The sequence below is a fragment of the Pan paniscus genome, chromosome 18 (genome assembly GCF_029289425.2).
Source record: "Pan paniscus chromosome 18, NHGRI_mPanPan1-v2.0_pri, whole genome shotgun sequence".
Lineage (NCBI taxonomy): Eukaryota > Metazoa > Chordata > Mammalia > Primates > Hominidae > Pan > Pan paniscus.
The window spans coordinates 99,433,463-99,448,934 of record NC_073267.2 but is presented as its reverse complement, the minus strand read 5'-3'; the positions used below and the strand labels follow the sequence as shown (position 1 = coordinate 99,448,934).

The window sequence follows — 15,472 nt, the reverse complement described above, 5'->3', positions numbered from 1 at the left end:
AAACAAACCAGTTTCATCTTTACGGCGCGTGCCTGCTACTAGTGTCCATCCGGTAGGGTCTTAGAGTAGGCTCCTCACCCCAGCCCCAGATCCTCCAAGCCGCTGACCTCGCTTCGCTCCCTCCCGCCGTCTCCTACCTTCCAGCGAAGCTGCCGGCGGCGAGTGCTTGGCTGTCCCGGCCCCCGGGTGGAGGCTGTCCACAGGCTTCTCCGACTCCCTGTCTGCCTGCCTCGCTTCCTGGGAATGCTTCTCCATCAACTTCTCCTTAGATTTTGGAACTGAATAGGTGGATCCCTTCTTTTGCTCCTCACCTGAAATATATGGATCATCCGTTAGACCCGGGACTTACCGAATGCAGGGCAGTGGGTCCCATCGTCTTCAGTCGCCTGCGTGGGTCCAGAATAAGCTGGCTTCAAGTCTCGAGTCTCTGCGTTTCCGTAACCGCCTCAGGTGGGAAACGCGCCGTCCGTGGCGGACTCGGCGGCAGGAACGGTTCGCACCGGGCCGAGCCTGGCGCCTGCGCTCGCACCGCCCCGCCCAGCCCAGCCCCGCCCTGGGCCCGCGCCGAGGGGCGGAGACGCGGGGAGCCCAGCGCCTGCGCCTCCTTTACCTTTCCTGGGTTTCTCTTTGCTTTTGGAAAGGCCCATGGGTGAGCCCACCGCCCCCTCCGGCGCAAGCCCGGGTCCCCACACCTCCGCGGCCGCGGAGCCGGGAGCGACTCACAAAAGGTCCTCGCGGCCGCGGCGTGCGTCACCATGGCGACCGCGCGCCGCGCAGCCGCGCCCCGCCCCTCTGGCGGGACCGGCCACCATCCTCTCGCGAGAGCATCCCGTGCGACCGGAAGTGGGGCGGCGACCCCGGAAGTCCCCGCCGGGTGCAGCTTGGTCGGTTCGATCGCCGCCGGGACCTGACACCGCCCGGAGTTGGCGTCCCTTCTCCCTCTCCGAGTGCTGCTCCTGTCATTGTGGCCATGGACGGTAAGAGGTCGCGGCCGTCCTCCGGGGACTCGCGCGCGGGGCGGGGCCGCTTCTCCCACTGGCGTGGGCTCCGCCCACCTGGGGCCGCGGGCAGGGCTCAGGAGAGCTCGGGCCTCGACCGTCGATCCCCCGGGACCCCATCCCCAGGGCCTCGACCACCGACCTGGGACCCCTTTTCCCGGACCTCGTCCCCCGATCCCCGACCCGGACCCCATCCCCAGGGCCTCGACCACCGACCTGGGACCCCTTTTCCCGGGCCTCGTCCGCCGATGCCCGACCCGGAACCCCTTCCCCAGGGCCTAGACCACCGACCCGGGACCCCTTTTCCCGGGCCTCGTCCCCCGATCCCCGACCCGGACCCCTTCCCCAGGGCCTAGACCACCAACCCGGGACCCCTTTTCCCGGGCCTCGTCCCCAGATCCCCGACCCGGAACCCCTTCCCCAGGGCCTCTGCCACCGACCCGGGACCCCTTCTCCCGGGCCTCGACCCCCGACCACCGACCGGGACCCTTCCCCGGCCCCCGACCCCCAACCCGAGATCCTTTACCCCGGGCCTCGACCACCGACCCGGGACCCCTTTTCCCGGGCCTCGTCCCCCTATCCCCGACCCGGACCCCTTCCCCAGGGCCTAGACCACCAACCCGGGACCCCTTTTCCCGGGCCTCGTCCCCAGATCCCCGACCCGGAACCCCTTCCCCAGGGCCTCTGCCACCGACCCGGGACCCCTTCTCCCGGGCCTCGTCCCCCGATCCCCGACCCGGACCCCTTCCCCAGGGCCTAGACCACCAACCCGGGACCCCTTTTCCCGGGCCTCGTCCCCCGATCCCCGACCCGGAACCCCTTCCCCAGGGCCTAGACCACCAACCCGGGACCCCTTTTCCCGGGCCTCGACCCTTGATCCCCGACCCGGAACCCCTTCCCCAGGGCCTAGACCACCAACCCGGGACCCCTTTTCCCGGGTCTCGTCCCCAGATCCCCGACCCGGAACCCCTTCCCCAGGGCCTCTGCCACCGACCCGGGACCCCTTCTCTCGGGCCTCGACCCCCGACCGGGACCCTTCCCCGGCCCCCGACCCCCAACCCGAGATCCTTTACCCCGGGCCTCGACCACCGACCCGGGACCCCTTTTCCCGGGCCTCGTCCCCCGATCCCCGACCCGGACCCCTTCCCCAGGGCCTAGACCACCAACCCGGGACCCCTTTTCCCGGGCCTCGACCCTCGATCCCCGACCCGGAACCCCTTCCCCAGGGCCTAGACCACCAACCCGGGACCCCTTTTCCCGGGCCTCGTCCCCAGATCCCCGACCCGGAACCCCTTCCCCAGGGCCTCTGCCACCGACCCGGGACCCCTTCTCCCGGGCCTCGACCCCCGACCACCGACCGGGACCCTTCCCCGGCCCCCGACCCCCAACCCGAGATCCTTTACCCCGGGCCTCGACCCTCGACCCGGGACCCCTCCCCCCAGGCCTCGATCCCCGACCCCCGATTCGGGACCCCTTCCCCGGGGCCTCCATCCCCAACTCTCAACCCGGTATGCCTTCCCCGGGGCCTCGACCTCCGACCCCCAACCATGGACCCGGGACCTAGACTCCCGACCCAGGACCCCTTGCCCCGGGCCTGGACCCCCGACCACCGACCCAGGACCCTTTCCCCCGCCCCTGGCACTCCTCAGCGTCAGGCGCCCTTTCCCGCCAGCTCGGTAGAGGGGACTGTGCGATGCCTGTTCGGCCTTTCGGGCCTTGGAATGTCGGGTCAGAGGGCACCAGAAAAAGTGACAGTTGCACCCCCTGCCCCCAAACAGCATCACTGCAAATCAGAAGGGCTCAGACAGAAAGCGCTCCCTGAGTGCCAGGCCCTGGTCACAGCAGCTCTTTGAGTCCATTCTCCATGTGGGGAAGCAGAGGTTTGAGCAGGAGCCAGCACAAGGCAGGCGTTTCTGTGCTCAATGGGACGCCCTAATTCTTACCTTCTACATCTGGGGCTGGCTCTGTGCTCACGGATACCAAAGAACAGGAAGAATCTGGCAAAATGAAGTCCTATGTTTGCTGAAACATCGTTGGGCTGGTGTGATGGGCAGGCTTTTAAAAATACTTTTTGAAGGGCCGGGCGCGGTGGCTCACGCCTGTCATCCCAGCACTTTGGGAGGCCGAGGCCGGCGGATCGCAAGGTCAGGAGATCGAGACCATCCTGGCCAACGCGGTGAAACCCCGTCTCTACTAAAAATACAAAAAAATTAGCCGGGTGAGGTGGCGGGCGCCTGTAGTCCCAGCTACTCGGGAGGCTGAGGCAGGAGAATGGCGTGAACCCGGGAGGCGGAGCTTGCAGTGAGCCGAGATCGCACCACTGCCCTCCAGCCTGGGCGACAGAGCGAGACTCCATCTCAAAAAAAATTCTTTTAGAAGTGTGAAAAGCTATAGTACCACCGTGTCATCATCATGAAGGAAATGTGTAGAGATTTTCTACAAATTGCCCTGAGAGAAGATGAAAGATAACATCTACCTCCCGCCACAAAAAATATGCTGGCCAGGCCGGGTGTGGTGGCTCAGGCCTGTAACCCCAGCACTCTGGGAGGCCGGGCACGGTGGCTCACGGCTGTAATTCCAGCACTTTGGGAGGCCGGATGTGGTGGCTCACGCCTGTAACCCCAACACTTTGGGAGGTCGAGGTTGGTTGATCACCTGAGGTCAGGAGTTTGAGACCAGCCTGGCCAACATGGTGAAACCCCGTCTCTTCTAAAAATACAAAAATTAGCTGGGCCTGGTGGCATGCACCTGTAATTCTGACTACTTGGGAGGCTGAGACAGGAGAATCGCTTAAACCCGGGAGGCAGAGGTTGCAGTGAGCCAAGATGGTGCCGTTGCACTCTAGCCTGGGTGATAGAGTGAGACTCCGTCTCAAAAAAAAAAAGAAAAATTGTGGCTTTTCACTCCACAGCTCACTCAACTCTTTTGAGGGGACTTCTCTCAAGCCCATGTCAGATTTCCTCAGAGTCAGATTTTGCCTTAGCTGGGTTTTTGTGCTGCCACACACGGCTGGAAGAGAAATCTGAGGTGAGGAAAGCTGAGGTGAGGGAAAGCTGAGGTGAGGGAAAGCTGAGGTGAGGAGGGCGGTTTGGCCAGCATCCCACAGTGAGTTGGGTGGGACGGCCCGCCTGGCCTGCACTGTGTCATCTGGGTCAGGCTGGCTGTTTTCCAGTCACAGATAACCTTGGCCTTGACCACACCTGAACTGATAGATGACAGGTTGAACTTGGCCTTGACCACGCCTGCACTGACAGGCGATAGATTGAACGATGCCCAGAGCTTGCTGGAACCCCGGGAGGTCTCATCTTGGAGCCTTGGTGTGCATTTGTGAACACTCAGTAACCTCATTCTTTTACAGGCTCCATTTCCTCATTCTGGCTAGTGTGGTAAAGCCCTTTCAGGAATCAGGGGTCAGGGTCGCTCTCCAAATTTAGCAGTTGAATGAATTGAGATCAATCCTACTTTTTAAAAAAAATATTTTTTCTTTTTTTTTTTGAGACGGAGTCTTGCACTGTTGCCCAGGCTGGAGTGCAGTGGCGCAATCTCGGCTCACTGCAAGCTCTGCCTCCCGGGTTCACGCCATTCTCCTGCCTCAGCCTCCTGAGTAGCTGGGACTACAGGCACCCGCCACCACGCCCGGCTAATTTTTTGTATTTTTTGGTAGAGACGGGCTTTTACCGTGTTAGCCAGGATGGTCTCGATCTCCTGACCTCATGATCCGCCGGCCTCGGCCTCCCAAAGTGCTGGGATTACAGGCGTGAGCCACCGCACCCGGCAAAAAAATATATATTTTTCTAATAGAGATGAGGTCTGACTATATTCCCCAGGCTGGTCTGGAATTCCTGACCTCAAGTGATCTGCCTGCCTCAGCCTCCCAGAGTGCTGTGATTACAGGCGTGAGCGACTGTACCGCTGGAAATCAGCTCTTTGATGTCTAAGAGTTACCACCTTGCTATTTTTATCCATTTACCTTCGAGGAGAAAGAGTCTGTAAAAAGTAAACTGTCAAGTACTGAACTTTTAAATTGGCCCAGGCTGGCCTCAAACCCTGGCTTTAAGTGATCCACTGGCCTCGGCCCCCCCAGAGTGCTGGGATTACAGGTGAACTTTTAAATTGGGAAATAATCCCAAGGGACTTTTGCAAAGTTACATTAATTATAAACCACCATCTTTTGGATTCTAACCATGGCCAAAAGATGCTGCGTCCATGACCTCTTCTGTCCTCACACTAACCCTTTGAGATTGGCTGGTACCACCCTCATGTTCCCAACAAGGAAACAGGGAGGGAGGGTCTGCATTTGCTGGGCCCTGTGGCTAGCAAGGAGCCAGGGCTGGCACACGAATCTGTCTCGTGCCTCCCCTGTTGGGGGGGCTCCCCGAAGGCCCCAGGCAGGTGTGGTCTGTGTGTGTGTTCTAGCTCCTGGTGTCTAGAAGGATCCTAGTGAGTCCTGCCTGCCAGAACTGTAACGTCCCATTCCCAATCCTCAAACCATTAATTCCCTCTTTCTTTGCAGATACCCTGTTCCAGTTGAAGGTATGTACCGAATGGCCGTTCACCCCAGCCCTGTTCTGGTGAGGACAGATAGTATAAGCCACGCTCACTCAGAGCCACAGAAACAGTCGGGCAGATTATATAACAGTTGAGTGACCACCACACAGGGCTCAGACTGCTGACCAAGGAGGGGATTATTGAGCCACTTTGGTGACATATTAGCTCTTTTCTTACCTGAGGCTAAGTGGAGGCAGATCCTTAGGGTCATCCATGAAAGCCATGAAAGAAAGAGTGTTATCTTTTTTTTTTTTTTTCTTTTTTGAGACGGCGTCTCGCTCCGTCGCCCAGGCTGGAGTGCACTGGTGTGATCTCAGCTCACTGCAACCTCTGCCTCCCGGGTTCAAGCGATTCTCCTGCCTTAGCCTCCTGAGTAGCTGGGACTACAGGCGCCCACCACCATGCCCAGCTAATTTTTTTTTACATTTTTAATAGAGACGGGGTTTCACCACGTTGGCCAGGATGGTCTCGATCTCTTGACCTCGTGATCCGCCTACCTCGGCCTCCTAAAGTGCTGGGATTACAGGCGTGAGCCGTTGCGCCTAGCCTGGAGTGTTATCTTAAGAAAGACAACTTGGGGCCAGGCGCGGTGGCTCACGCCTGTAATCCCAGCACTTTGGGAGACCGAGGTGGGTGGATCACAAGGTCAGGAGATGGAGACCACAGTGAAATCCCATCTCTACTAAAAACACACAAAAAAATTAGCCGGGCGTGGTGGCAGGCACCTGCAGTCCCAGCTACTCAGGAGGCTGAGGCCGGAGAATGGCGTGAACCCGGGAGGCGGAGCTTGCAGTAAGCCAAGATTGTGCCACTGCACTCCAGCCTGGGTGACAGAGAGAGACTCCGTCTCAAAAAAAAAAAAAGAAAAGAAAAGAAAAAAAAAAAAAAGACAACTTGGGCATTAGGCCTTGGTGTTCCGCTGTGTGGACTCATTCTTTGAGATCATTTGAAGGAGAGCTTTCTGAGTATTCCTCCCACGTGGGGTGGAGGTTGCAGCTTCCAGTAATCCAGGGGCAGGTTTCCATGCATTTCCCTGGGATGTGCTCCTGGCTGCTCATCTGTGGCCAGCTTTATCTTGCCTTGTCGCTGGCTCTGAGCTACTGGGCAGGAGTGATGTGCCGGAGCTACCGTATGCAGCTTTGGGATGTTTTCCCATCACGGTGGGCCTGTCAGTTGCTGCTGGGCACAGAGGGGACCGGCTGAGGCCTGATTGTGTCCTGCACCCTGTGGTGCTGTGGTGGCCAGGGCTACCTGGTACCAGGGCGTCTGTGATTCCAGATGGGTTGCCAGAGGCCCTGTTTCCTCGAGGTGCTGGTGGCCAGGGCTACCTGGTACCAGGGCATCTGTGGTTCCAGATGGGTTGCCAGAGGCCCTGTGTCCTTGTGGTGTTGCCAGAGGCCCTGTTTCCGTGTGGTGCTGGCAGAGCAGTTAGACCCCCGGAAGCTGCGTGTGCTGCCCAGCAACCTCCTGCATCCACAGCATTCTCTCGAGATAACATTTTCAGGTGTGTTTTTACCTGGAGTTCTGTATTATGACTTGGGGGTAGCCTGAAATGAGTTTCGTTGAGTCTTTCTTTGACGTTGAAAAGCCATCCATAAGCAGGAGCCGAGATCAGAGTGAGAGGTTTTTGACCCTTCCGCTCTGGAGGAGGCCTTGGGTGAGGCTGTTCACGGAGAAGATAGACACTGGAGAAAACCCAGACAGAGCCTGAGGCAGAGCAGGCAGCTCCCTCCTCCAGCTGGTGCCATCTCTCGCCGCCCAGGATGCACGCCCACAGGCTTCACGCCTTCCCTGCCGTGTGCTGGGCCCAGGCTGGCTGATGGGGGCTTAGGAACCTGTGTGGGCACAGGCGTGGGCACAGGTGTGGGGGTGTGGAGAGCCGGGCCTGGGGGATGGGCTCCGCATGTCTGACCAGGACGTTCCGGCTTCCGCTCAGTTCACGGCGAAGCAGCTGGAGAAGCTGGCCAAGAAGGCGGAGAAGGACTCCAAGGCGGAGCAGGCCAAAGTGAAGAAGGTGAGACCCTGGGGGCTGTGGGGTCATGACTCTCCTGGTTTGTCTTCTGTCCTTTTCTGCCCTTATTTTTGTGTCCTGTTTTGTTTTGATGCCTTTTGGGGAGGGGCAGGGCACTTTCTACATCATGATTTAATCGTCACCTTGAGGTATATATATATGTATATATATATTGTTTGTTTGTTTGTTTTTTGAGACGGAGTCTTGCTCTGTCACCCAGGCTGGAGTGCACAGGTGCGATCTCGTCTCACTGCAACCTCCGCCTCCCGGGTTCAAGTGATTCTAGGGCCTTCGCCTCACAAGTAGCTGCGATTACAGGCTTGCACCCAGCTAATTTTTAAATTTTTTTGTAGAGATGGGGTTTCGCCATGTTGGCCAGGCCGGTCTCGAACTCTTAGCCTCAAGTGACCCACCTGCCTTGGCCTCCAAAAGTGCTGGTATTGCAGGCATGAGCCACTGTGCCCAGCCTAATCCTCACTATGATTTCTGAGCCTCAAAGTATTTGCTTCCCACATAAGACAAACAGGCACTCAGGAAGGGAGGTGCTGTGTGTGGTGGAGCCCAGAATGGTTTCTGTCCCTGCCCTACAGCCCCTGCCAGACCTTCCCAGCCCACTGAGGGCGTCCAGAGCACAGAGATGAGTGCATTGCCTTCATTGTTTTCCTTCTTTGCATTTCCAACATTCTGAACTTGATTTTGCCATCTGCAGGAGGAGGGCTCCTAGCTAGCTGTCTGCCACGATCCTATCTTTTTTTTTTTTGAGATGGAGTCTCGCTGTTGCCCAGGCTGGAGTGCAGAGGTGCGGTCTCGGCTCACTGCAACCTCCGCCTCCTGGGTTCAAGTGATTCTCCTGCCTCAACCTCCTGAGTAGCTGGGATTACAAGCATGCGCCACCACACCTGGCTAATTTTTGTATTTTTAGTAGAGATGGGGTTTCGCCATGTTGGCCAGGCTGGTGTCAAACTCCTGACCTCAGGTGATCCACCTGCCTCAGCCTCCCAGAGTGCTGGGATTACAGGCATGAGCCACTGGGCCCAGCGGATCCTATCATTTTTAGCTCTCTCCTCCCTACAGAGCTGGTGTCTAGGGCATCAGGGTCTGGGCAGAGTCATGATGCCCCTGCCCCATGGGGTGGGATGGGGCTGGAGGCTCACAGGGGTGCCTCTCCAGGAGGGGTCCCCTCCCCATGATGGACAGGGCAGAAGGAAAGGAGGGATCTAGGCCGGGCGCAGTGATTCACGCCTATAATCCCAGCTACTCGGAAGGCTGAGGCGGGAGAATTGCTTGAGCCCAGGAGTTGGAGGTTGCAGTGAGCCGAGATCACACTGCTGCACTCCATCCTGGGCCACAGAGCGAGATTCCATCTCCAAAAAAAGAAAAAAAAGAAAAGAAGGTAGGATCTTGTGCAGCTCTTAAAACTGTGTAATCAGTGAAGTAGGTCCCAGCGTATTGGACTTTGGTAACTCTTCACCCACAGCCAGGCTCCCAGGGAGAAAGGAGCTCAGAGAACCGCCTGCCACAGGCTCTGAGTGTCACCCGCTGTGTCCCGTGCCCAGTGGAGTGCTGGAGGGGTGTGGGGGGAAGCAGAAGCCTGCTTGGGGGGCTGGGCTGGGGCCTGGGTGTTTGCATTTTTAGCTCAAACATTTCTGGGGAGAGGCCCGCCCACCGCCTCAACACTGGGCTCCTAGGGCCGGGCGCGGTGGCTCACGCCTGTGATCCCAGCTCTTTGGGAGGCCGAGACGGGCAGATCACGAGGTCAGGAGATCGAGGCCATCCTGGCTAACACGGTGAAACCCCATCTCTACTAAAAATACAAAAAAATTAGCCAGGCATGGTGGCGGGCGCCTGTAGTCCCAACTACTCGGGAGGCTGAGGCAGGAGAATGGCATGAACCTGGGGGGCAGAGCTTGCATTGAGTCGAGATCGCGCCACTGCACTCCAGCCTGGGCAACAGAGCAAGACTCCATCTCAAACAAAACAAAACAAAACAAAAACTGGGCTCCTAGCAGGGGGCACACACACCACCAAGCTCTTCCAGCTGCTTTTCCCCCCGGGTTTCAGGCCCTTCTGCAGAAAAATGTAGAGTGTGCCCGTGTGTATGCCGAGAATGCCATCCGCAAGAAGAACGAAGGTGTGAACTGGCTTCGGATGGCGTCCCGCGTAGACGCAGTGGCCTCCAAGGTGCAGACAGCTGTGACTATGAAGGGGGTGAGTGCTGGGCCCTGGTGCTGGATGGGTGGCGTCTGCTGGCTGAAGCAGGAATGGGCTCTGCGGTCTGGATCTGGGGCAGCTCAGAGTTGAGGAAAGCTGGATCAGCGCGGGGTGGGGAGGTTGACGGAAGCTGTATCAGCGTGGGGTGGGGAGGTTGAGGGAAGCTGGATCAGCGCGGGGTGGGGAGGTTGAGGGAAGCTGGATCAGCGTGGGGTGGGGAGGTTGAGGGAAGCTGGATCAGCGTGGGGTGGGGAGGTTGAGGGAAGCTGGATCAGCGTGGGGTGGGGAGGTTGAGGGAAGCTGGATCAGCGCGGGGTGGGGAGGTTGAGGGAAGCTGGATCAGCGTGGGGTGGGGAGGTTGAGGGAAGCTGGATCAGCGTGGGGTGGGGAGGTTGAGGGAAGCTGGATCAGCGTGGGGTGGGGAGGTTGAGGGAAGCTGGATCAGCGTGGGGTGGGGAGGTTGAGGGAAGCTGGATCAGCGTGGGGTGGGGAGGTTGAGGGAAGCTGGATCAGCGTGGGGTGGGGAGGTTGAGGGAAGCTGGATCAGCGTGGGGTGGGGAATGCTGGCAGGGACACAGGTGAGGCTGCACCCTGAGCTTGCAATGATGCCCCAGGAAGGACCTCTTGATAGGACTTGGGCTTTTTTTTTAAATATATATTTTTTAGAGACTGTCTTGCTCTGTCACCCAGGCTGGAGTGCAGTGGTGCAGTCACAGCTCACTGCAGCCTCAACCTCCTGGGCTCAAGTGATCCTCCTGCCTCAGCCTCCCAAGTAGCTGAGACCACAGGCATCCACCACCATGCCCGGCTGATTTTTTTCATTTTTATGTAGAGACAGGGTGTCTATGTTGGCCACTCTGGTCTCAAACTCCTGGCCTCAAGCAATCTTCCCACTTCGGCCTCCCAAAGTGCTGGAATTATAGGCGTGAACCACTCACTGTCACTGTGCCTGGCCAGGCCTCGGTCTTGGCAACTCCCACAAGAGGCAGAGCCTGCATGGCCAGGCTCATCTCCTGGGTCAGGGACGTCACAGCAGAGCCTTGGCTGTTGCAGGCATTTCCTTCACACAGTGCAGGTGGGCCAGGAGGGCACAGCGGTCCTGGAGACCCCACGTCAGCAGCCTTTTCTCCAGTGACCCCGCGCTGGGTCTCCGCGTCGGCGGCATTTTCTCCACTGACCCCGCACTGGGTCTCCGCGTCGGCGGCATTTTCTCCACTGACCCCGCACTGGGTCTCCGCGTCGGCGGCATTTTCTCCAGTGACCCCGCGCTGGGTCTCCGCGTCGGCGGCATTTTCTCCACTGACCCCGCACTGGGTCTCCGCGTCGGCGGCATTTTCTCCAGTGACCCCGCACTGGGTCTCCGCGTCGGCGGCATTTTCTCCAGTGACCCCGCACTGGGTCTCCATGGCCTTTTCCATCGAGTTGGTGGTCTTTCCATAGGACCCAGATGATAGCTTAGCCCAGAGTTGGGGTTTTGTGAGTCAGGGTTGGGGTGCCCCAGCTCTCCTGTCAGAGTCCAGGGGACCCGTCCCTGGTGCGTGAGCTCCACTTGCCTTTCATCCTGTTCCCTCCTGCGCTCTCTCCTGTCTCAGGTGACCAAGAATATGGCCCAGGTGACCAAAGCCCTGGACAAGGCCCTGAGCACCATGGACCTGCAGAAGGTCTCCTCAGTGATGGACAGGTTCGAGCAGCAGGTGCAGAACCTGGACGTCCATACATCGGTATGTGGCCCCTACCCTTGGGGCTGTGGCCTGGGGACAAGGAGGGTGTGTGGGCAGCTCATCGGGAGGGGTGGCTCACAGGCTGACGTGCTGTCTCTGCATACCTGTGGTTGCTCCCTGACGTCACCAAGCATCCTCTGTGCTGGGTCCCTGCCAGGACCCTGACAGGTAGGGTGGGCAGGGCGGCAGGGGCCTCCTGCAAGCACCTGGCTCCTTGTGGGGAGGCTCAGATGGCAGACAAGCATGCAGAGGTGTAGAAAGATGTCCACCCGCGGCAGCAGGCATGGCACAGTCAGAGGGTGGGGCTGGGTGGGGGGGCAGGAAAGGCTCCTGGTGGAAGGTGAGACAGAGAGAGTCACTGAGAGAACAGGGCAAGAAGGTGGCTGGCTGTGTGAGGGAACGAAAAGTGCAGTCGTACCCTTGTGAAGCTGAGTGGGGCCCCATGGGCCTGGCCCCACCTGTTGTCCAGAGCATACCCCTGCCCCCAGGTGATGGAGGACTCCATGAGCTCGGCCACCACCCTGACCACGCCGCAGGAGCAGGTGGACAGTCTCATCATGCAGATCGCCGAGGAGAATGGCCTGGAGGTGCTGGACCAGCTCAGCCAGCTGCCCGAGGGCGCCTCTGCCGTGGGCGAGAGCTCTGTGCGCAGCCAGGAGGACCAGCTGTCACGGAGGTAGGGTCGGTCCCCGAAACGCTGTGTCACCAACCCCACGCTCTGGTGCTGTGGGAAGGGAGAGGGGGTTACGCTCTGGTGCTGTGGGAAGGGAGAGAGGGTTGTGGGTTAGAGGCTGGAGGAGAGCTTGGGCTGAGGCTCCGACCAGGGAGCCCTGATCTCGACTCAGAGGCCCCAGCTGCAGCCGCCCCCAAGCGAGCTGCCCTGCTGCTGCCCCGTCCTGCTCCGGCTGGCGTGGGGGCTTGAGTGTGTGTCAGGCATGGCGTTTACACACGTCTGCAGTGCACTTTAGAATACTGCACCCTTCCTAACAGATCAGGTAAGAGTGGGACAGGGCATGTCTGTTTCCAAGGCCTGTCACTCATGTTATCTCAGGACACTGAGGAGGAAAAGGGTCACCTTTGCTGGGAGCACGTGGTGGTCAGAGGCCCCCTTCCCCTGCCCTGACCCGAGTCCTGTTGTTGGTTTCCAGGTTGGCCGCCTTGAGGAACTAGCCGTGCCCCGCCGGCGTGCGCCGCCTCTGCCCCGTGATGTGCTGGAAGGCTCCTGTCCTCTCCCCACCGCATCTTGCCTTTGTGCTGACCCCGCGGGGCTGCGGCCGGCAGCCACTCTGCGTCTCTCACCTGCCAGGCCTGCGTGGCCTCAGGGTTGTTCCTGTTCTTTTAGGTTGGGCGGTGGGTCTGTGTCCTGGTGTTGAGTTTCTGCAAATTTCTGGGTGTGATTTCTGTGACTCTGGGCCCACAGCGGGGAGGCCAGGAGGGGCCCTGTGGACTTTCACCCAGCACTGTGGGGGCCTTCAGACTCTGGGGCAGCAGACATGCTGCTTCCCGTCAGCCAGAGGGGGTCAGGGCTGCCCTGTTGCCAAACAACTCCCTGAGGTCCCACCATGTGGACAGACATAGCCCAAGGAGGCACCACAGGCCTATGTGTGCTGGGGGATGTCAGGTGCCACCCAACGCTGTCCTGGTGGTGTTTACAATGACATCCTCCTCCTCCATCATTCCAGGGGTGGGGTCTCGGCCGCCCCTACCAGCTGGCTGAGCCCCCTGGCCTCCTGCGCTCCCTCACTTCCCTCAGTTCCCAAAGCTGCCCAGTCCATGGGGACAGAACCGTCACTCAGATCCACATTCAAGTGTGCCCACCCTGCAGTCTTCATCCTCACTCAGCTGCTGCCTCTGGAGGTGCCTTTGGCCACATGTGCTGTGCTGTTTGTCTCCTCGACGGGGAGCCTGTCCACCAGCAGGCTGCGGTCCCAGCGGGTGCGTCTGCAGCTCCTCCCCTTGGGCAGCCTGGTTCTCCCGGAGGACCTTTCCCTGGGGCCCTGCTTCGTGACGATGCTGCCTGTGTCGCCCTCTACCATCTGTAAACAACTGGGTGCCTTCCCCGACCGCACCCCGATGCCTTCCCAGCTTGGAAGCCAAGGCAGCTGATGAAGGGAGCTCAGGAGAGCCGTCTTCAGCTGGGCTGGAGTTGGGGCTGCTGTGAGGAAAACCTGCCATTGTGGCCCTGGAGAGTCACCAGCAGCTCTTGGGAAGGACTTGCTGGGAGGCTGAGAGAGGCTTTGGGCACAGCCTGCTGTCTTTTCCATTTCCTAAAGTTTACTTCATTGTCTTGAGGCTTCCAGGTTTTGTTTTTGTTTTTGTTTTTGCCAAAGTAGAAAAGGCAGGTGGTGGGCGGCTGGCGGGGAGTGCGGGTCCCTGCCCCTCTTCAGTCCTGCCCTCCCCTCCTCAGTCCTGCCCACCCCGTGCAGCCCATGCTGAGGCTGCAGTGGTGTCGTGGGTGTTATGTGCAGGAACGTGGAGACCCTGACGTGGGCTCACTGCGTTTGGTTTTCTTTTCAGAACTTGGGAGCCCCCAGGGAGGGGCTCGTGTTGGTAGGTCCTAGACGTGGTTCCCTCCAGCCTCCCCAAAATCAACCCTGGTGTTGAGAGAACGTCTTTCTGTCCATCGTGGGTAACAGCCTTGGGGAGGGTGCAGAGCTCTGCAGAGCCATGGGCCAGGTGGGGCTGCCTCAGTCCTGTCCCCTTGGGCACTGAGGAGAGGGGCCCATTCACCTTTCTCCTAGAATGCTGTTGTAAATAAACAAATGGATCCCTGGAAACTTTCTCAAGCTTTGCTTTGGAGCCTTGGGTGAGCCCCTGGATGTGGCCATCTCCCCCAAGCTGAGGAGGGGTTCCTGGAGTGTTCACTGCTAGGGGCTGGGCAGATGGCTATGCTCATTCTCGGGCCCCATCCAAACCGACAATCTCCCATGTTCAGTTCTCTGCTTACTTTGAAATAATTTAAAACTTGCGTAACAGTTGCACAGTACATGGTCTCTGTGCACCTCGGCCAAACCAGGACACTTGCTGGGCACCGTGGTCCTCCTGAGTCTGGTCTAATGGGCACTGTGGTGCTCCTGACGGTCTCTGGTCTGACGTCCCCGCTGCACGTCCTTGTGCTGCCGCCTCCAATCTGGGAGAGTTCCTCGGTTTTCTTCATGGCCTGAATGGTTTGAAACCTGCTGGCTGCTATTTTGCAGAATGCTCCTCAGCTTGGGGGGGGTGTGGTTTTCCCACGATGCATTGGGGTCTTCATGACTGCTCGGTGGCAGGGGCGTGGCGTCCCTGTGTCTTGGTGCTGGTGACTTTGTGACCTTCACCACTGGGTGCAGTGGCATCTCCAGGCTTCTCCACTGTGAAGTTAGCATTTTCCCTTTTTATTATTTTTGAGACAGAGTCTTGCTCTGTTGCCCAGGCTAGAGTGCAGTGGCACGATCTTGGCTCACTGCAACCTCTGCCTCCCGGTTTCAAGCGATTCTCCTGCCTCAGCCTCCTGAGTAGCTGGGACTACGGGCGCCCGCCACCACACCTGGCTATTTTTTGTATTTTTAGTAGAGACGGAGTTTTGCCATGTTGGCCAGGCTGGTCTTGATCTCCTGCCCTCTGGTGATCCCTCTGCCTCAGCCTCCCAAAGCGCTGGGATTACAGGCGTGAGCCCCTGTGCCTGGCCGTATTTTCCCTTTTTAATTCATGTGCCTCGTGGGAAGATTGTTGAAGACTGTGCAAACCTCGACCCACTTTGCCCTGAGTGTCAGTGTCCGTCGACACAAATGAAATCACTGGTTCTATTGGGATTCTAAGGAGGACCCCTCCCCACTCCATTATTTCTATCAGTCTGGACCTGTTTGTTTATTGCGTGGGCTACAATGGTTGCTGTTGCTGACTTTGTGGCTCAGGTGGTGTTGTCTTGAGAGCATTTAGGTCAGCTTTCCACCCACCCTGGCAGTCTTTGAGCACGGCCTGACTCCCAGCACTGCAGGAGGCTC

General features: G+C 58.9%; 2 protein-coding genes across 9 annotated transcripts in view; one reads left to right on the top strand and one right to left on the bottom strand.

Annotated features, from left to right (window-relative positions):
- Window positions 1-834, bottom strand: part of SPATA33 (spermatogenesis associated 33) — an 81,047-nt gene extending 80,213 nt beyond the window's left edge. For 5 of the 8 annotated variants that reach the window (XM_055100550.2, XM_034941160.3, XM_003805782.5 and 2 more), the window contains exons 1-2: window positions 611-763; window positions 138-311 (exon numbers count right to left, since the gene is read on the bottom strand). In XM_055100550.2, the coding sequence (XP_054956525.1) occupies window positions 138-311; window positions 611-647 (211 nt within the window). In that variant the 5' untranslated portion in view covers window positions 648-763. Of the gene's footprint in view, window positions 1-107; window positions 312-610 lie in introns of all 8 variants that reach the window. The other 3 variants (XR_010110333.1, XM_034941159.3, XM_063597844.1) reach the window with 2 other exon arrangements.
- A 5-nt stretch (window positions 835-839) lies between these two features.
- CHMP1A (charged multivesicular body protein 1A) lies at window positions 840-14,266 on the top strand. Its single transcript, XM_014341894.4, has 7 exons — window positions 840-977; window positions 5,512-5,531; window positions 7,483-7,560; window positions 9,619-9,765; window positions 11,361-11,489; window positions 11,978-12,165; window positions 12,638-14,266. The coding sequence occupies exons 1-7, from the start codon at window positions 971-973 to the stop codon at window positions 12,657-12,659; spliced, it is 591 nt and encodes a 196-aa protein (XP_014197380.1). The 5' UTR covers window positions 840-970; the 3' UTR covers window positions 12,660-14,266.
- The last annotated feature ends 1,206 nt before the right edge of the window (window positions 14,267-15,472 follow it).

Excerpts from the sequence above, each read along its gene's own strand:
- CHMP1A (XM_014341894.4), top strand. Across the intron at positions 5,532-7,482 it reads ATACCCTGTTCCAGTTGAAG|TTCACGGCGAAGCAGCTGGA; the intron begins GTATGTACCGAA and ends GCTTCCGCTCAG. Across the intron at positions 7,561-9,618 it reads AGCAGGCCAAAGTGAAGAAG|GCCCTTCTGCAGAAAAATGT; the intron begins GTGAGACCCTGG and ends CCCGGGTTTCAG.